General features: G+C 31.2%; 2 protein-coding genes across 2 annotated transcripts; both read right to left on the bottom strand.

The window, feature by feature from the left end:
• Nucleotides 1–6,748: 6,748 nt before the first annotated feature.
• On the bottom strand, nucleotides 6,749–9,313 carry LOC114181927 (LEAF RUST 10 DISEASE-RESISTANCE LOCUS RECEPTOR-LIKE PROTEIN KINASE-like 2.5). The gene is made up of 3 exons (XM_028068604.1): nucleotides 9,125–9,313; nucleotides 8,368–8,400; nucleotides 6,749–7,913 (listed from the first exon to the last, which is right to left on the bottom strand). The coding sequence occupies exons 1-3, from the start codon at nucleotides 9,294–9,296 to the stop codon at nucleotides 6,805–6,807; spliced, it is 1,314 nt and encodes a 437-aa protein (XP_027924405.1). The 5' UTR covers nucleotides 9,297–9,313; the 3' UTR covers nucleotides 6,749–6,804.
• Nucleotides 9,314–10,460: 1,147 nt separating this feature from the next.
• LOC114181923 (LEAF RUST 10 DISEASE-RESISTANCE LOCUS RECEPTOR-LIKE PROTEIN KINASE-like 2.4) lies at nucleotides 10,461–18,984 on the bottom strand. Its single transcript, XM_028068599.1, has 3 exons — nucleotides 18,018–18,984; nucleotides 11,912–11,947; nucleotides 10,461–11,791 (listed from the first exon to the last, which is right to left on the bottom strand). The coding sequence occupies exons 1-3, from the start codon at nucleotides 18,790–18,792 to the stop codon at nucleotides 10,692–10,694; spliced, it is 1,911 nt and encodes a 636-aa protein (XP_027924400.1). The 5' UTR covers nucleotides 18,793–18,984; the 3' UTR covers nucleotides 10,461–10,691.
• Between the last annotated feature and the right edge of the window lie 2,064 nt (nucleotides 18,985–21,048).

The raw sequence follows: 21,048 nt of genomic DNA, 5'->3' as shown, positions 1-21,048 counted from the left end.
TTTTTATATAAATTATTAAATAGTCGTTAAATAATGTGAAATAATTTTTTTTTCATCGGTAAAACGCCAACCTGGTACCGATTGACGTGAATATTCAAAAGAGATGAAGGCTAGAAAGACTTTAAGAGATCAGTGATGACATTGTATAAGAGGTTGAGAAGGAATAAAGGAAAAAGGGTTCAAGAAAAAAATAAGGATAAAGTTTCAGGAGGAGAATTGGATTTTCTAAAATTTTGAGTATTTACGGTTCAAAGTTTGATTGCCCTACAAGGGAATATAGTGATCATCTAACATGTTATGCAAATCTCCTCATTTGTTTTTTTTTTTAATTCCTAAATTTGTTTATTCATTTTTAACATCATCTCTCCATTCATTATTTAATTTTCGTACAATTGATTTTACATAATTGATGTCTTGATTTTTTGATTGTGTGGAAGATAAATTATAAATAAGCTTGTGTTAAGTCTTTGAACGCGTTTTTGTTGGATTAAAGATTAATTAGAAGAAACTCTTTCAAATTATTTTCAAACACGAGTCTTTGGGTGCATGAACCAGAGTAAGAACAATTGATATACTACCAACAATGCCAAAGCACAAGCTTTTGGGGATTTTGTGGCAATGATTTGTGAGATGTGAGAGGAAATGAGGGAAAATGGAAAAAAGAGGATAAAAGACTTACTAGTACTTTTGGGAGGAGAGCAGTGTTGATTTGGGCAATAGTATTTGCATGAAATTACTTGTGCATTGTAATCATATGTCCAGCAACTACCGTCACTTTTGCTGCATCTTCTGCAACCAGGAAGAACACCATAGGAGACCTCAAAAGCATGATTGAGAGCTTGTTCCAGAACTCCAGCTCCGTCATCACTATCATCATAACCATCCAGAGGAGCGGCAGTAGCCACGTTCAAACGTCCCTTGCAATATTCAAGCATTGGGTATTTGACCATCAATTCATTTTCCTTGTGTCCCTCCTTAAAATAATACAGAACATCCCCGCACGTAAAGTTGCGCTTTGAAGGGAAATCTGGGATTCTAGGACAATGTTCGAATATGATGATTTTATGCAGTGGCGCGTTATACAGGAACAGAGTGTTGTTGAAGTTGTCGTAACTGCCGAAAAGGTCAGGAGAACAGACATGGTTGACAGGGGGTCTTAGCATCACTTTCATGGTATGAGTGGTGTGGTTGATATCCTTCACTGTGACATTTTTAGATTCATAGACACCATAGCAGATGAGGTGAGATGATGCATCGCCGCCGTTACATTGAGAGGGTGGATTCTGTCCCCAGAAAGGATCCAAGATGGTGGACACGTTTTCGGTGCACTCGTATGACTGCTCAGCGCAAGGCGGTGGCGGTGATGGTTGAGAGTGTGCCAAAACGATGCACAGCAGCAACCAGCAGGAGGTGAGTGCAAACACAAGGGGCGTGCTGTGGACGTGATCATGCTTTTCATCCATTCTCACATAAATCAAAGCTATAGAAGCATTATTCTTTTCGCCTCCATTATATGACACATTTTTACACTCATTTAACACGTTACAAAAACATGGTAAATGAGACTTTTGGAAATCCTCCTGCCATTGTAATTCTTTTTTATTCACATGTGAAAGGACATGGTTCTTTTTGAAGATGGAAACTTTACGTTAAGAAGTCATTCCTCGATCGATGTCTCGAATGACAAAAGGAACATGTCGGCAAATCATGCACTAAAAAATAATCTCATCAAGCACCCATAAATAAGAGCAGAAAAATAAATAAATAAAAGTACACAAGAAATTTAACGTGGTTTGGCACCTCATGACCTACATCCACAATACAACAAGAAGTATTATCAAAGTAAAATTGCAAACCCTTCATAGTGCAATTTTTTGTGACCAAAACTGCAAACCCTTCATAGTGTAATTTTTTGTGGACCATAATTTTTTGTGGACCAAAATTGCAAAACCTTCCTAGTTAGAGATGGCAAATAAACTCGTGCCCGTGGGTATCACCCGAACCCGTCCCCGTTTTGACGGGGAATCCCCGCTTTGACTGGGCATGGATATGGGTATGGGTAATACCCGAAATTTTCAATTGGGGATGGGGATGAGGATGGGGATATATATATACCCGCCCAAATACCCGTCCCCGCTTAAATTACTAAACTATTTATAATTTATTAAATAATCTAAAAAATATATATAAATAAATAATATATTTACACATAAAATATAATATAATATAATATAATATAATATAATATAGTATATATACATATAAATAAAATATACTTTTATATATATATATATATATATATATATATATATATATATATATTTACACATATACATGTAATATAATATAATATAATATAATATAATATAATATAATATAATATAATATATATACATAATAATATAATATATACGTATAAAAAAAATTAATCATTTAACTAGTGAGATCTTTTATAAACAAATTTATAACATTACAAATTTATAAAAATTTAAAAGAAATATATATATATATATATATATATATATATATAAAAAAGCATAAAATATCTACGCATATACATATAATATATATACATAATAATATAATATATATTATTATATTTATATTATTATATAATATAATATAATATATACTTAAAATAAATATATATCTATAAAAATATATATATATATATATATATATATATATATATATATAAACATAAGATATCCACACATATAATATATATACATAATAATAATAATAATAATAATAATAATAATAATAATATAATATATAATATAATATAATATATATATAAATAATTATATATATATATAAACATAAGATATCCACACATATAATATATATATATACATAGTAATATAATATATAATATAATATAATATAATATAATATATATATATATATATATATATATATATATATATATAACATATTTCTCATTCTCTTTGTTTTTTGTTATACACTTTGTTTACTCTCTCAATTGTCTGGTTTGTTTTTCAAGATTTAATTTTGAAGGTAATTTTTCTTCTTCTTATTACATAATTTTTACTCTCTGTACATGGTTATGTTCAAATAGGTGTTCCTCAATTTCATTCTATGAAATAATTTTTAGGTTACATATTTGATTATCTTTATTTATTTATTTATTTTCATGAAAATGTTTGACTCTTATTTTGTAGCTCTTCTTTTTGTTACTTTGGTTATACACTTTTTTACTCTCTTTTACTTGTTTGGCTTGTTCTTTAAGGTTTAAGCAGATCTTCAAGGTACTTTTCCTTTTATCATAATCTTAATTATACATTTTTTTTCCGTTATGTTATGTTCAAATGGATATTCTCAAATTTGGGTCACACATTTAATTATCTTTACTCCTTTATGATAATTTTATTTATTATTTATTTTTTGTTTCATGATAATGTTTAATTCTCAATTTTAAGTGCTCAATTGCATAAATCCTTAATTTAATTCAAGATCAAAAGATGAAGAATCTATGTTTAAATTTGAATTATTATTAATTTAATTTTGTTATTTGTGCTATTTCGTTTAAGTGGTATAATATAAATTTTTAATAGTATAAAAAATATTTGAAATATTTTTAAACTTGATTATTGGTTTTCCTTTTATATTTTGTTAAAAAAGAAATTAACCTTTTTACTTTGTTTGATTTTTTTTTGTTACGTATGTTAGTTTCTAGAGAAAATGAGCACAGGAGATCAAGATTTGCAGGTACCAAGTCCACCACAGTGTTCACAACAACCAACTCCCTTTCAAAGTTCCAATAATGACAGTCAATCTCCATTGAATCCATCTACGCAAACACCTTCAGAAGTTCATGATGAAATACATTCAACAACACAAGTAGAGCCTGAGAAAGGGAAATTGAAAAGTGTTGTGTGGGAACACTTTGAAAAGATAAAAGTTGATGAAAAATACAAAGCTAAATGTAACTATTGCAAGAAACTGCTTGGTGGAGAAACAAAGAATGGAACAAAGCACAAATGATAGCATGATTGAAAAAATTAAGGATAAGTTGAAGTTGGACACACTCATTAAGAAAGGGTCTTTGCTTCATATGCATTGTTCAGCACATATCCTTAATTTGATTGTGAAAGAAGGGTTAGCCGTCCTAAAAGAAGGGGTGGAAAAAATTCGAGAAAGTGTAGCATATTGGACAGCAACTCCTAAAAGAATGGAAAAATTTGAGGAAACAGCTAGACAATTGCGAATTTCTTTCACTAAAAAGTTAAGTTTGGATTGCCCAACTAGATGGAATTCTACTTACAAGATGCTTGATATTGCCATATGTTATAAGGATGTGTTTTTTAGGTTAAAGCAACGTGAAGCTCAATACACTTCTTTGCCAACTGATATGCAGTGGGAATTTGCAAAGGATGTTTGTCGAAGGCTAAAATTATTTAATGACATCACAGAAATCATTTCTGGCTCCAAATACCCAACTGCCAACATCTTTTTCCCAAAGATTTGTGAGATCAAGATTGCAATAAATGATTGGGTTAAATCTCCTGAGATAACCATTCAAAATATGGCAATACAAATGTTAAAGAAATTTGAAAGTTACTGGAGTGTTATTCATGATATATTGGCAATTGCTTCAGTTTTAGATCCAAGGTACAAGATGGACATGTTAGAATATTATTTTTATAAATTGTATGGTAATGATTTTGATCTGAAACTTAGTAGGATTCGTCAAATGTGCTATGATTTGGTTTTGGAATATCAATCAAAAAAGAATGAAACTTCTTCTTATAGAGCTACATCATTGGAGTTGGGAAAGGATGTTGATAATGATGCGAATGAATTTTTAGAGTTTATGGCAAAAAAGAAAAAATCTAGAACTACAGTTATGAAAACAGAGTTGGATTATTACTTGGAAGAAGATAATTTGCCGGTTACACAAGAATTTGATATCCTATCATGGTGGAAAACAAATGGGTTAAAGTTTCCAACCCTTCAAGCAATTGCAAGGGATGTTTTAGCTATTCCAATAACAACTGTAGCTTCTGAATCTGCTTTTAGTACTGGTGGTCAGATATTAACTTCTCACCGTAGTCGACTTCATCATATTACTATAGAGGCTTTGATGTGTACAAGAAGTTGGATATGGAACTCAAACCATCTAGGTAAGTTACTCAAATTTATTAATATTTTTTGTTAGTATTTTTTGTGAATTCTCATCTAATATTCTACATTTGGTGTTTGTAGGTGTTAAAAAATTAAAAGGAAAAGATGTTCTCATGAGTGAAAATGAATCTGATGAAGAAGGTACATTATATTCTAGTAATTAAAATTTTCAATTTCAATTATTATATCATATCTAATTTTTCATTTTTTTTCTATGTGTAGGTGGATCGAATGCAAATGAAACCACTGATCATTTGTAAAATTAATAAATATTTTGGTTATTATAAAATTTTAGTAATGTGTAATTTTTTAGCTTTTATATAATTATTTGAATTTTATTTAGTTGTTATTTGATACTTTAATTTGAGATTTATACTATTATAATATTTTTCTTAATATTTGACATCATGAAAATCAAAAAGAGTATGTTATTTTAATATTAAATATTTTGATAGTATCATGATTCCGTTGGTGTGATTTTTAAATTTTTTTTATAAAAAATATTTAATTGATATATGGAACAATAAAAAAATGGGTATGGGTATGGGTATAAGAAAATACCCGTTACCCGGTGGGGATGGGTCAAAAGTTGTATACCCGTTGGGTTTGGGGATGAATTTTTATTATGGGGATGGGGATGGGATCATGATACCCGTACCCGCCCCGTTGCCATCCCTATTCCTAGTGCAATTTTTCTGGCAAAAATTGTAAATCTTCCCATGACACACAACTACCCAAGTCCTCCATACACCCAAGAGACCTATTGAGTTGTGGTGACAACTCGAAAACCAACTCTTTACTTTTATAGTATTTTTCTGCTACTCTTCTCTTCTTTATATTATTCAATGTGGGACTTTGGTAAATATCCACTTAAGAACCAACCGAACATGTATAGGTCATTGACCAAGAACAAACATTTTCACACCTACTGAAGAGCAGTTGTAGGAAAATGAAGGTGCGAAGAAGGAGCAATCTCAGCTTGACTTTGAAAAATGTGGAGTCAGCAACTCTTGTTTTTCTCAAACTCATCATCAGGTTAACAACGTAATTCTCATCCAAACCTCCCAGAGAATAATTTACAATTATTCACTAAATCTGTGTTACAAATTTGAATTATTAATAGTTATTTTTATTATAATTATAACAGCCACTTTGAATTTGTACTGTTTACTGTTGATCCATATCATTAAAGCAACACCTGCTTTATCTTTATTTAAACACTAGACCTGTATTTTTTGGGTCCTCCACGTCTACGACACAATGAAAGTAGTTTCCAAAACATTATTTAAGTGGAATTAGAAATATACTGCATTAACCAACTAGCAACTGCTATGAAGCTTCAGATTTCATTTATCTAGACAAACACTGTCTGACAAAATCCTGAAAAAATAAATAGGAAGTGTAGATTGGTAAGTTCGTGAGGTGGACATGGAAAATCAGAGAATGGGGCAAGAGTGGTTTGGTCCAGTTGCAGGTGTTCCCTGACCGCACTGAATATATATAAATTCAAAATTTCATGCTAATTTATAAACATTCTGATACATATGAAGATGAAATTAATATTCTAGTTGATTCCAATACTAAATGTTGATTTGAGACATTGTACAACAACATAATTATGTTGAGTGATCTTTTGAAAAAAATAACTTTTAAGATCTACTCGGACTGCAAGGAACTAGTGGTCCATTCTGCCACCAATGCAGGTATGGGAGAAGAAAGAACAGGTTTTGGGGGAATTTCTTGAGAATCCGCATTGCCTTCTAACATATCTATTACTGTACTCATAGTAGGTCTATCCTTCGGAAACGTTTGAATGCACCACAAACTAACTGCAATCATTCTCCTTTCTATCTCTTTTTCTTCTGTGCCTATCACACCATCACTTCTCAATTCTTGCTCTTGCTCAAGCTTCCGGTATATCCAATCTGGGAAGTATTCACTTGTTTGAGTGGCTTCTCCATTAACATTCTTCCTCACTCCCACTATTTCTAGAAGCATCATTCCATAACTATACACATCAGATTTTTGTGAAACTCCACCAAAATGCTTGTTGCACACTTCTGGAGCTACATATCCTATTGTTCCTCTAGCATCTGAAACGGAAATAATGCTCTCTTTCCCAGGACAAAGTTTTGCAAGCCCAAAATCTGATATCTTGGGACAAAAGTTCTCATCCAAAAGAATGTTATGTGGTTTTATGTCAAAGTGTAAAATTCTAGTGTTGCATCCCTTGTGCAAGTATTCTAGTCCTCTGGCTATCCCTTTTGCAATTTTCAACAGATTATCCCAACTCAAGGATGGAGTGCTTTCTAGTCCCTTAGAACTGATAAACTTGTCAAGGGAACCATTAGGCATGAATTCATAAATAAGGGCTTTCTTCTTTCCTTCCAAACAGAATCCAATAAGTTGGACAATATTAACATGAGAAGTTCTACTGATGCTGGCAACCTCATTCATAAAGTCTTTGCCATTTCCTTTCGATGCCCTTAATATTTTTACAGCCACATGGTAACCATTGCATAACTCTCCTTTGTATACAACACCAAACCCACCTTCACCCAGTTTAACTGTGAAGTTGTTGGTCATCTTCTTGACTTCTGAAAATCTGTATTTCTTTTGTGCTAGAGTTCCATGATCTTCTAAAAATACTTCAATATCTTGCTCATTAGTCATTTGAAATTTTAACTTTCCTGTTGATGACATATATTTTCTACAGCCTATTATGAGGCATACCACGAATACTCCCATTGTTACTCCGGTAAGAGCTGTTAATAGATATATATATTAGAAGACTTAGGAAAATTAGGAAACATTTAAACTCCCTTTCAGAAATTAATACTTACTAGTTTAAAACGAGTATAAAAAGTAAAACCCAAGGAAATAAGAATTAGAAAAATGAAACTAATTTCCAATATTGGGAAACTCAACTATTTAGATATGATGAGAAGAAAAAAAAAAACAATAGTTAATTTTGTATTTGTTAATTTCAAACGTTATTTTCCAAACAAGATGTAAGGCTTAATTCATTATCAAAATCTTATATAAAGTAGCATATTCATCAACTTTAACTGGGAAAATGGAAAACATATTTATTTTTTCCAAAGCTTTCACAAAAGCTTTTTCGAAACCCCTAGATTTTTAAGATTGGTATATGTGTGTGAGAGTGTGTGCGTATGAAGCATAACGAACAATAGGTATGAAAGGAAATTTGATTATTACCTATGATGAGTTTCCTCAAATAACTTGATTTACCTACAACATCGAGGAAAAGTAGAAGGGGAGTAGTTAAAGGGATATATTATACAAAGAATAATGACATATATTGAAAGTAGAATGATTAATGTGACGTGATTTCTTTTAATCTGTTAGCACAAAAAGAAAGCAATAAAGAGTTGCAGAGAAAAGTTGAGGGATGATGTTAGTTTGGTTATTGACATGGTCAAAGCTGGAGAAAGGAAGTGAAGGTGTGAAAAAGGAACCATCTCAGAATGACTTGGAAAATTATGCAGTCAGCAACTCTTGCTTTTCTCAAACTTATCAGGTCAACAACGTTTTTCTCATCCAAACCTCCCAGAGATTATTCAGTAAATTTGTATAACAAATTTGAATTACAAAAACAGTTATTTTCATTATAAATTTACAATTATAATTGCCACCTTGAATTTGTACTGTTCACTATTGATCAAATCTTTAAAGCAACACCTGCTTTATCTTCGTTTAAACACTAGACCTGTATTTATTTGGGTTCTAAAACGTTATTTAAGTGGAACTACAAATATACTGCATTAAACAACTAGCTACTGCTATGAAGATGATAAGGTTATGGTGGATTTGGGAGGAAGGAATGCTGCTAACTAGAAAATGATTTTTCACTTGTTTGTTTGTGGTATTTATGAAGATATGATTTTTCAGCATCCTAAAGAATAAGATTATAGTAGGAGTACTCAATGAAAAGAAGAGAAGAAAGAAAACATACTGGGAGCATGTGGAGAGTCTGGTGGAGACAGTTTTAAATAATAGTGAGGGAAAAAGGGTATTAGTGTAGGTGTTGGTGCTGGAGACCTTGCAGCATCACTAGATGCATATGTTGGGAAGAAGAGTGATAAGAAGAAAAGGGTGGTGATGATGATGATGGTAGAAGGAGGCATAATAGAACTTGTGAGAGGCTTAGTTTGTTAGTGATGAAAAAGATGAAGCACGAAACAACAATCGAATCTTTATAAGTCAAACTAACTGTGAAGTTCCTAACTACATTGATGGCTATTAAAATAAATGATTGTGTTGAGGATATGGAACCAAACTTTGAAAACTCTCACTCTTCAATTTTGAAATAAAAGATATTAAATAGTGTAAATGTGAAGCAAAATCATAAAATGAAAGTTTCACCTCATTAATCTAGTTTACAGAAGTCAATATTAAAAGGGTTTATTCGAGATATTAAGATAAAACCTACAGTGGTAATCAGAGAATAGCCACTGAAATAAGTAAATAAAAGTCTATTCAACACTTGTGGAGCCATTGTTTCTCTACCATCTGACAGAAAAAAGGTTTTCATTTCTTGGACATAGTTTGACTACTCCAAAATCTGATATTTTGGTACAAAGATTATCATCCAAGAAAAAATATTATCTAGTTTTCATGAGAAATTCAAGTATAAAATCAAGAGTTTCATATCGAATGAATATGAATGAGGTGAGGATATAAGATAAAAAATTTACAAAAGTTATTGTTTGTAAGTTTCTGGTTTAGAGTAAAGGAATCATTGGCATGAATTCATAAATGACAAACAGAACCCGAATATGACAAGTTCTGTAAGAGCTTGCCAGCTTCATTCATAACCTCTTCACCGTTTTTATGGATATATTCAATGTCTTAACAACCAGATGACTATTTTCAGATAGTTTTCCTTTGTTACTCTTTGTAGTCAACCTTAAGTCTCCTTTCCAAACAATCCTGCAACTGTTGCACCTGTAAAACTTGTTAGCAGATGCAGTAGAAGCATTGGTAAACATGTTATAGGGTAGATAATGTTGTATTGATGTTTGGTTGGTCAATTACTGTGATAGAATCTTTTTTTCTAAAAGACATGATATAATCCTTTATGTGTCTGCACATAGTATCAGATACCAGCAAAAGTTAAAATACACATATACATGTCCTCAATAAAAATGAAAATGTATGAATTTGTTGAATGGAAAAATTTAATGGGTTACAAAAGTCAGCAACAATTGACTTTGTTTCAGGCCATCATAATTATATTAACTACAATTCTATATCATAAATCATAATTTCTGAAAATAAATACTTAAATCTATGTCAACAATGACTGTTTCAATTTCAATAATATGACACATCATGAAAGGTAAATGATACACACGGAAGAGTTTATTCAATCAATCGGTGGCTAGTTTTCACACCCTGTTGTAACAGTCACATGAGATTCTGCTTGTTTTTCTAGATGATGGAAAAGAGCCAACAAATATACAAAGTGATTCATTTTAAAGTATAAGTTGGAAAATATAGCAATTATAGTGTACTTAATTTCAGGAAATAGAATATTGTGGCAGCGATCTAGTAGGAGAAGAAAGCACAGGTTTGGGTGGGATTTGAATCGAATCCATGTTGCCTTCCAACATATCAATCACTCTGCTCATTGTAGGTCTATCATTAGGAAACCTTTGAGTGCACCATAAACCCACCATTGCCAACCTCTTTGCAATCTCATTTTCTTCTGTTGACATCTCCATATCTGGTCTCAAATCATTGTCCATCTCAAGCTTATTGTAAGCCCAGTGTGGGAAGTATATCTCACTTGTATTACTTGCTTCACCATTGATGTTCTTCCTTCCTCCCACCATTTCTAGCAGCACCATTCCATAACTATAAACATCAGACTTATGCGAAACTCTTCCAAGATTTCTACTCCACATCTCCGGAGCTACATACCCAATTGTTCCTCTAACATCAGACAAGGAAACAATACTTTCATTCCTAGGACACAGTTTTGCCAACCCAAAATCAGATATCTTTGCGCAGAAGTTCTCATCCAAAAGAATGTTATGTGGTTTTATGTCAAAGTGAAAAATTCGAGTGTTGCATCCCTTATGCAAGTATTCTAACCCTCGAGCTATGTCCCTTGCAATTTTATATATGACATCCCAACTCAAGGCTGAAAGTGTTTCATCTCTTGTTTGGTAAATGAATTTGTCAAGGGAACCATTGGACATAAATTCATATACAAGAACTCTCTTGCGACCTCTCAAACAGAATCCAAGAAGAGAGACGACGTTAACATGAGAAGTTCTACTAATGCTAGCAACCTCATTCATAAATTCTTCACCATTTGTTTTGGATACACTCAGCATCTTTACAGCCACAATTCTACCATTGGATAACTTTCCTTTGTACACCGCACCGAAACCACCTTGTCCCAACTTCTCTTTGAAGTTGTTGGTCATTTTCTTGACATCTGATAGTTTATACCTTTCCAGAGCTAAAGGGCCATGACTTTTAAGGAATGTTTCAATATTTTGATTACTTTTTGAAGTCAAGCCAAATTTTGCTTGCCAGGTTGGTGACTTGTATCTTACACACAAAATTGAAATTAATATCAACATTGCTGCAAATGCTGAACCTGTAACACCTGTTAGCAGATACATTATAGAGACATTAATGAACATTTACTTATGAGGAATTTTTTCATTCTCTAATCTTCAAGGAACTAGTGAATGGGAAATCATAATAAGAAATTTAGATATATTACCTAAAATAATGAGTTTCCTCTTTTGATCCCAATTTCCTGCAAAAGTAGATGAGAAGAGAAGAATTCATCAGATTTCTAATGTTGGTAAAAATTTTGTTGAAATATTATTTAGATAAAAAGAAAACATTTGATCTACTTTTACAACCACTTACCTTCTAGAAGAGGTTATAATATCTTTCTACTTCACTTGTACGATCTTAAAATTTATGACAGAGGAAAGAAGCATTTGGGGTCCAATCTAAACTATTTTTCTACCGTAGTATTTAATTTTCTCATTGTTATACTACATCTTAAATCTTTTGTTTAATTCTTAATTTGGTTCTCTAATTTCATTTGAATTTAAAAAAAATCTAATTATTGATTTTTTCAATTTAGTTTTTTAAATTTTTAAAAATATTAAATTTGGTCCTTTCATCTGTGCAGGAAAGAGTTTTGACTGCAATTATTTTGATCATTTGGCTTTGATTTAAGGCTTGAGTCATATCCAAGCGAGATAAAAAAGGATGACCTTTCATGCATAATTTGGAAAAGCAAGCAAAGTTCAAGAATGAAAATATCTGTAAAAAATTACAAACCCAATTTCTATCAAAATATAATCTCCATCGGCCAAATCTTTACGAACTAAAGCAAAGCAAATTCAAACCAATTACATACATAAGAGAATAAAACACCAATCCCAAAACTAATTAACAACACTAACAACTCACAAATCATCATAATCTTAAATTTAAGTTGAAAATTAAAGAATATGTATGATATAGTATAAGGCCGAATAATGCTTGGTCATGTTGCTTATTGGAAGCCCAAAAGACTTATAAGGCTGAATAGTACTCAACCATGTTACTTATTGGAAGCTTAGAAGGCTTATAAGGCCAAATAATACTCGATCATGTTATTTATTGGAAGCTTGGAAGGCTTACAAGGGCAAGTAGTGCTCATAAGGCCGAGTAGTGCTTGACCATGTTGATTACTAGAGGCTTGGAATGTTTATAGGGTTGAGTAGTGTTCAACCATGTCCTTAGCATGCTTTGTAAAGCTGAACTGCTCATTTAAGGCCTAGGGGGCTTATAGGGCCGAGTAGTTCTCGGTCATATGGGACGTTACTTGCGAGGTTGAGTGTGTCCCAACCAGATTGGGTGGAGGAAGGACTTGGCAAACAATGCATTAATTGACAATTAACTCACTTAACATTGCAGTTGTTACAAGATACTATTTATTGTCATTTATAAAGGAATATAAACACTAACGCTTTTAAAGGTAATTAATGAAAGGTCAGTATAAAAAGGTAGTTAAGTCTTAGGCAAAAGACATCTTGATCTCTTTGTTATGACTAAAAGTGTCACACTTCTCTATCACTGACTTGAGTGTCAGAATAATTGCAAGTACCCGCTCCCCGTGGTGAATTATAAACTTGGTAAGGACATTCCAATCTTGAAGACATAGCATATCCCAACAAGAATAAGAAGAATAATATCATACCTTGTAGGACAATTCGATAACATACAAGAACATGTACAAACCAATCATCACCTTAGTACACTACAACAAAAATGTAACAAAAAATGGACAAAAATATGCAAAAAAAAGGATTCAAATAGAAAAACAAAAATGCAAAATATACCACACAATGCACGGACAAATGTGGTGGCACAACTGCGGTTCTCATCATCACGCAATGGCAGTGGAGGCGCAACGGGTGGATGTGGAGGCGGAAAGGAAAACGTGGTGTGGTGGTGGTGGTCTCGTCGTTACGTGTAGAGAAAACGAAGAAGTGTCTCGCAGACGAACAATGCAATATGTTTCTGATTTGGAGTTTTTTAACCTAACCCTTCTGCCTCGGTTAAATTCAAAATCGATGCATAAACCTCATTCTGCCTTGGTTAAATTGAAAATTGGGGCATAAATCCCCATTTAGCCTCGGTTAAAAGTAAAATCGGGGCATAAACCCCAATTTTGCCTTGGTTGAAACACAATTGAGGTTAGGGATGTCAAAAACATCCATATCAGCGGGTATCCACAGATAAAACCTATAACGGGTAGGAAAGGGATACTCGCAGGTAACGGGTATGAGTATTTTTAATATATGCATGTTAACGGGGTGGGTATCATAGAATCTGTACCCGGGGATACCCGTACCCGCTATACTCTAATTTAAATTAAAAAAGTAATTAAAATATTAACATATTGATTTTGAATGAATTATTTTTTTATCTATTAGTTTTAAAAAAAATCATTTCTTTGTAAACTGTCATTCAACACTATTTAAATGAGTTATTTGGACTTTGTTTAAAATTTATGAATGTTATGTACTGTATTTATTTGAATTTATGATTAAAATATGTTGTTAAATATTTATTTTTATTTTTTTGTAAATACTCGCGGGTACCCGTGTATATCCGTGAATATTAAAAAATTATGCGGGTACCCGCATAACAAATACTCGACGAATATAGGTACGGGTACGGGGCGTATATTTATCCAGCGGGTAGGGTATGGTGAAGCTATTACCTACACCCTACATGCCCCGTTGACATCTCTAATTGAGGCCATTTAGTGCAGAAAAAAATTAAAAAAAGATAATTTTTTTGTGATTAAACCAACTTATCTGCCTCGAGTTCACATAAAATCGAAGCAAATAACCAATTTATGCCTCAGGTCCTCGAGAACCAAGGCATAACCTTTTTCATTCAAATTGAAAACTTCAAAATAGGAGGAATTTTGAAAATTTTGACCGGTATTAGGCTTCGGATCTTTGTCAATCGAGACAGAATGGAGGTTTCTGTTTTAGTTATTAGGATAACCGAGTTGTGTAAATTTCAAAATTGTCACTGCATGTTTATATGTTTTGTTTCCTATATGTTTCGTTTCCTCTGTAATTGAGGCATAAAAACCGAGTTAGAAAGCCAAAATTGCACTAGTATTTTTTTTTCAATTTGACTACTCGTTGGCTTTTGCTTGACCATGAATGGTGGTCTAAGAAGAAAGAACCTAAGATCTTGGTGGATGGAGAAGAGAAATAGCATATGGTTGGTTGAAAATTAAAAGACCAATGAGTAGCCAAAATGACCAAATTGAATGTTTTTAAAGAACTAAAGGACCAAATTGGATGTCTTTAAAAATCTAAAGGACAAAATTGGGAAAACCAATAACTATTTTTTTTTTAAAAAAGTTCAAATAAAATTGAGGACCAAAAAATCGAAAAGTGATAATTGATGAATTATTTTCCTGAGGAGGAGAAAGAAGGTGGAGTAATATATGTATATGTGTATGTTTTAACGATGAGACATACTTCTTTGTCATTTTTTTTGGATTAAATATGTTTTTGCTCTCTTAACTTTAAGTGAAAATTGAAATTAGTCTTTTTCAAAATTTTGGCCAAATTTAGTTTCCTATTTTAGAAATGCGTGAATTTACTCATTTTAATCAAATTTTGTTAAATTTATTTGATGTTTCAAACGCGTTTCATCATAATATTTAAATTGTTTATATCATTTGACACATTTTCACTTCAATGTTAACTAACAAACTATCATGAGTAGGTGTAGGGACAAGTTTACCAGGGAATTCATTGGACCTACTACCTCTCTACATGCATGTTTAATATGCAAGAGGAGTGTATGTAACTCGTGATAGGTTGATATGTTGTGCTAGAAGGTTAAATAGAACATGAATGAGTAAAGGAATACCTTCATCTATTGACTTTATCTGTATGTATAGAATAATACATAAAGCTATATAAAGCTCTTTGTTAAAATTTATAAGAAGATGAACATGATCTTGGTAGCTAAAGCTATATACTAAATTCTTTGGATTTGTTGTTCATGAACTAGTTTTTTTTTGTCAAAAGAGTTAAAGCACTCCAAGTTTATTATTAATATATTTATTTATTTATTGATAAAAAATGAGATGTGTTTGAAATATTAAATAAATTTAAAAAAAATAGTTAAAAATATTAAATTCATGCATTTTTAAAATTTAAGATTAAATTAGACAAAAAATTTTGAAAAAAAAAATTAATTCTAACTTTTACCGAAAATTATAACACCAAAATATATTCAACCCGATTCTTAAATTATTTTTATCAAATCATTCAGATTATATAACTTTTAACGTAATTGATTATCTTTTATATGTTTTCACTGCACTTAGTAATTGAACATTTTCTTGTTGACTCGGTCAAGTGAAAGAAGACACAACAACCACCTAATAGTAATTGTAGGGACCAAGACAGAAAAACACAGCAAAGACTTGGAATAATGTGCAGTCAACTTGAAAGACTGGTCAACAAGAGCAAGTACCCAAAACCTCCCAGTTACTTTTGAGTAAATATGTGTATGCTAAAAATATACGAAGAATATGTAAATTGTAAAGAGAAATATATTAAAATCAAGTAATGTTTTTATGGCTGAGGGAGAAAACCAGAATAAGTGGATGATGTCGTTTCAGCACTGATTTTGTAGAAAAATAAATAAATAAGCCGAGAAACCAGAGCTTATTCAGAGAAGGAAAAAAAACATTTAAGTTTTTGAAATTTAGTTTCTTTGTAGATAAAAATATCATAAAATATAATCTAAAACTTTATCCCGTATATAAATGTATATATTCTGAATTTTAATTTTGTTTCAATTAATTCTTAATTTTTTTTAACAAACACCTACATTTTTAATTGTGTTGTAATTATCTTTTAAGACTAAGTAAATTTTTTTGTTAATAATATTTTGAAAATTGAGTTAAAAAGTAATAATTGTTGTAATAATAGTAATAATAGTATTAATAATAATAAACGGATTTTGAGGTCTGAATTTATAGAAAATGTTAAAATTTAGGGGATTAAATTTTCCTTTCCCTACTCGAAAATTAAAATCACAAATATAATCATAATGACTTGTGTGATAATATTTAGTTTACAAGTCATATATTTTCCTATTTAGATAAATTTCAACTTTTATTTTAAAATATATTAATAATAGACTTAATTATATTTTGACTTAATTATGTTTTGAATCTTCTCGATAAATTTAAAAATTTTTTAATTAAGTCATTAATAATTGTTTGTAATTTACTGAGTCCTTAATATTTTAAAATTTTTTAATTGAGTCCTTGACAGTTAAATATTTTCCTTACGTCTATGATGTGAGTGTTATCTTGCATCGTCACCTTTCTTGAATGTGTTGCAATATTGTATTTTATTAAGATACTGTGATGTTTATATTTTTTTTCAAATATTTACTGTATTTAACAAAAAATTATTTTTAAATTTAATTAAAATTATAAATTAAATTATAAAAATATTGAATATATAGCTACAAAATTATGAAATATAAAATTATAAACTTAAAAAAATAAAAATTTACAATTCGAGAATTTTATAACTTCAAAATTTTATAATTTTATAATTTTATAGTTTTATAATTGTAAACATTTATATTTGAATATTTTATAATTTCTTAATTATGAATTTTTTTTTATTTTTATAATTTTTATTTCATAATTTTATAGTTACATATTTTTTATTTTTGTATTTTGTATTTTTAATTTTATAATTTTGTTATTTTAATTAAATTTAAAAACAATTTCAGTCGAATACATTGAATATTTAAGAAGAATCTTGTCATCACGATTTTTTATTACAAAATGTTATATCACGATATTTGAGAAGACGAGAGTGCAAGATAATCGTGGGAATTCCATAAAAGAATTAAAAAATAAAAATATTTAAAGACTCAATAAATAATACAAATTTATCAGAGAGAAAGTTTCTAAATTCATCGAGAGTAAATCGTAATTAAGCCTCTTACTAATAATAAATAAATAAAATCATCTTCTTAATGATTACTGGTAGAGGCAGATGCATTAGAAAAACAAAGGTTATAACTAAAGTGACTTGCAAAAAGATATATGATTTATCCTAAGACAGAAAATTATATATCTATAATTTCATAAACAAACACTTATAAATTTTAATATTAAGTTGCAATATAGCACAGAAATTTCTTCCGGAGTTGGTGGGGTTAAAACACTTGAAAAACAAACTTCATTGTTGAATAAAAAATGTGTGGTTGTTAAATGATAACAGTAGATTAAAGGGCGAGGATAGAAGACTTACTTCTTTTGGGAGAACAGTATTCATTTGGGCAATACTTGCATGAAACTACATGTTCATCATGATCATATGCCCAGCAAGTTCCCTCACTTTGGCTGCATCTTGTGCAACCATCAGGAATAATACCATAGTTGACCTGAAACGCATGATTGAGAGCTTGTTCCAGAACTCTAGCTCCGTCATCACTATCATCATAACGATCCAGAGGAGCGGCAGCAGCCACGAACAAACGTCCCTTGCAAACCTCAAGCTGTGGGTACCTGTTGAGCATCTCCTCTTCCGTCCCCTCCTCAAAATAATACAGAAAATCATCGCACGTAAAGTTGCGCTTTGAAGGGAAATTTGAGATTCCATGACAATTAACAAATATGGTGATGTCATGCACTGACGCGTTATACTGGAGCAGAGCGTTGTTGAAGGTCTGGTAATCGAAGTTCAAAAAGTGAGGAGAACAGACATCGGTTACAGGGGGTGTTAGCATGACTTTCATGGTGTGAGCGGTGTTGTTGATATCCTTCACTGTGAAATTTTGAGATTCAATTGGAACATTATCATAAAAAACATGGCAGCTGAGCAGGGATGATGTGTCGGCGCCGTTACATTGAGAGGCTGGAATCTGTTCCCAGGGAGGATCGAAGATGGCGGACACGCTTATGTTGCACCGGTATGACTGCTCAGCACAAGGCGATGGTTGAGAATGGGAGTGTGGCAAAGCGATGGAGAAGAAGCAAGAGACGGTGAGTGCGAAGGCAAGAAGGTGACTATGCTTATCGTCCATTCTCACACACACTTCTTCTCACTTCCCTCCCAACCCTCTCTCATAAATCAAACCTATTGACACGCACACACACACACACTCCTCCCACGTAACTACCTCCTTCTTTCCTCTTACTTTCTTTACTCCCCACCTCTTCCTAATTCAAAGAATTAGGGAAGAAACTCTCTTGGTTACTTCTGTTTTTTTTTTTTGTTTTTTTCCCTTTTAAAGTCAATGGTTATTTCAATAATTTATCACATTAAAAATAAGAATTTAATGATTTATTCTCAATATATGAGTTTTTTCTTCTCACACTTCTAACTCTAACCTGTGAACTTTTTTCATATATAATTCATGTTATTCATTTCTATTAAACGTGAGATGTTAAATACTTGAAATCCTAACAGGATTAATATCATGTGAAATTTTGCAACCAAAACTGAATGGGATGATTATAAAGTACTTTTGATTGCCGTGATTCATAATTCACGTCTTTGATTCCATAGTTGTATGAGGTTACACATAGAGTATAGAAAGCGTCACTGTGGCAAAGTTAAAAAGATGAAAATTATTATGAATGTAGGCAAGAGGGTATAGATGTAGGTATAGAACTACATTAATGTTGAACATCGAGAGAAGAGGTTATGCATAAAAAGTTTGTGTTATTTAGGAATGACAAATAAATTTGTTGTCATTGGTATTGTTGTTCGAATGTCTCTTATTTTGACAAAGAATCACCATGTTGATCGGATAAATATATGGATGTAAGTAATAGATCATCCAAAGTGTACGCATCATCATTAGAAGTGTAGTTAAAGAAATCAGGATCCAACTTCACATTCACATAATCATTAGTACAAGGGTCAGCCAATAAATCCAACCTTGCAATCTTCAAAACCTTAGATGTTTGATTCATGTCAATGACTTGGAATGTCTGTGACATGATGTCAATTGTCACGTTGTCTTGTTGGCAATCAAGCTTGAACTTTGGATGCCCACAGTACCCTGGCTGGTCCTTACCCCAAAATGGGTAGCTAATATTGTTGATTTTCCCACAGCTAAATGGCTCACATGCTGTGTACCCTTCAGCATCACTAGATGCATAAATTGGGAATAAGAGTGAGAAGAAGAAAAGGGTGTTGATGATGATGGTAGAAGGAGGTGAAACCAGGGGAAGAGGCATGATAGAACTTGTGAGAGGCCTAGTTTGTTAGTGATGAAAAAGATGAAGCACAAAACAACAACAATCTCTTCATAAGTCAAACTAATTGAAGTTCCTAACCACGTTGATGGCTATTAAAATAAATGATGGTGTTGAGGATATGGAACCAAACTTTGAAAAGTCTGAAATTTTGATATAAAAGATATAAAATAGAGTAAAGTCACTGTACATGCAGAATTTAAAATTTAAAATTCCACCTGATTAGTCTAGATTATAAAAGTCAGTATTAAAGGTTTATTTGAGATATTAAGATAAAATTATACTGGTAATAATTAGATGTAAGACTCCTGAAGACAAACAAACCTAGTGAACGGATTGAATAATCACTAAGACTAAACACTATATTTTAATCTTTTTCCTGTTTTATTAGAAAGAACTCATAATGTACTACTCTTCAGATATAAGGAAATGAAGCTGCTTCTACTTTTAGCCTTTTACAAAGATAGGCTAAGGGGATTTTACAAAATAGCACTGTTCGTATTTACTTTCATAATATTCCTGTGGCAGCTAAAGAAAAAAAATGCAGACAAAGAGCATTCTTTTTTAAATCTATTTCTGTTTTTATTTTTAAAATTCTTTAAGATTCATTTTTAAAATTTGTTTTGAAAAATAATATCTCTTTTTCACTTGTTAAAATAAAACAGGGCGACATTAAGATAATTAGTTTTATATCTTTAAGTTGTTCTAAATAATGTTTACAGAATTTTTTAATACTACTTTTACAGAATTATATATATATATATATATATATATATATATATATATTACTTTTCTATTTTATAATTAATTATTCATGATAAGAATAAAACTGTAAAAATTATAAAATTAATATATTTTTCAATATAATAAAAATGTAAATGTGATAATGCGTGTGTATTTTGGCTAGTATAACTAAAAAGTCTGGTAGGCAAGAAAAAACTTTAAAGAAATAAAGATCAAGAAATACATAAAAAGACAAAATTATTTCCTTCATTCTCATTTGCTTCAGAGCGTGTTTACAAAAGTGTTTTGTATTACAAATGTTTAGAAAAGTGATTTCAAAACAAATCTCGATC

This window comes from Vigna unguiculata, chromosome 4 (genome assembly GCF_004118075.2).
Source record: "Vigna unguiculata cultivar IT97K-499-35 chromosome 4, ASM411807v1, whole genome shotgun sequence".
NCBI classification, from domain to species: Eukaryota; Viridiplantae; Streptophyta; class Magnoliopsida; order Fabales; family Fabaceae; genus Vigna; species Vigna unguiculata.
Note: the sequence above shows the minus strand (reverse complement) of the source record. Positions and strands in the feature narration are given on the sequence as shown.

Bases quoted from the DNA above. Each gene is read 5' to 3' on its own strand.
- LOC114181927 (XM_028068604.1), bottom strand. From the start codon at position 9,296: ATGCCTCCTTCTACCATCATCATCATCACCACCCTTTTCTTCTTATCA. The intron at 8,401-9,124 runs GTATGTTTTCTT...TCGATGTTGTAG, and splicing joins AGACTCTCCACATGCTCCCA to GTAAATCAAGTTATTTGAGG. The intron at 7,914-8,367 runs GTAATAATCAAA...ATCTATTAACAG, and splicing joins TTTGAGGAAACTCATCATAG to CTCTTACCGGAGTAACAATG.
- LOC114181923 (XM_028068599.1), bottom strand. From the start codon at position 18,792: ATGGACGATAAGCATAGTCACCTTCTTGCCTTCGCACTCACCGTCTCT. The intron at 11,948-18,017 runs GTAAGTCTTCTA...CTACTTTTGCAG, and splicing joins ATACTGTTCTCCCAAAAGAA to GAAATTGGGATCAAAAGAGG. The intron at 11,792-11,911 runs GTAATATATCTA...ATCTGCTAACAG, and splicing joins GAGGAAACTCATTATTTTAG to GTGTTACAGGTTCAGCATTT.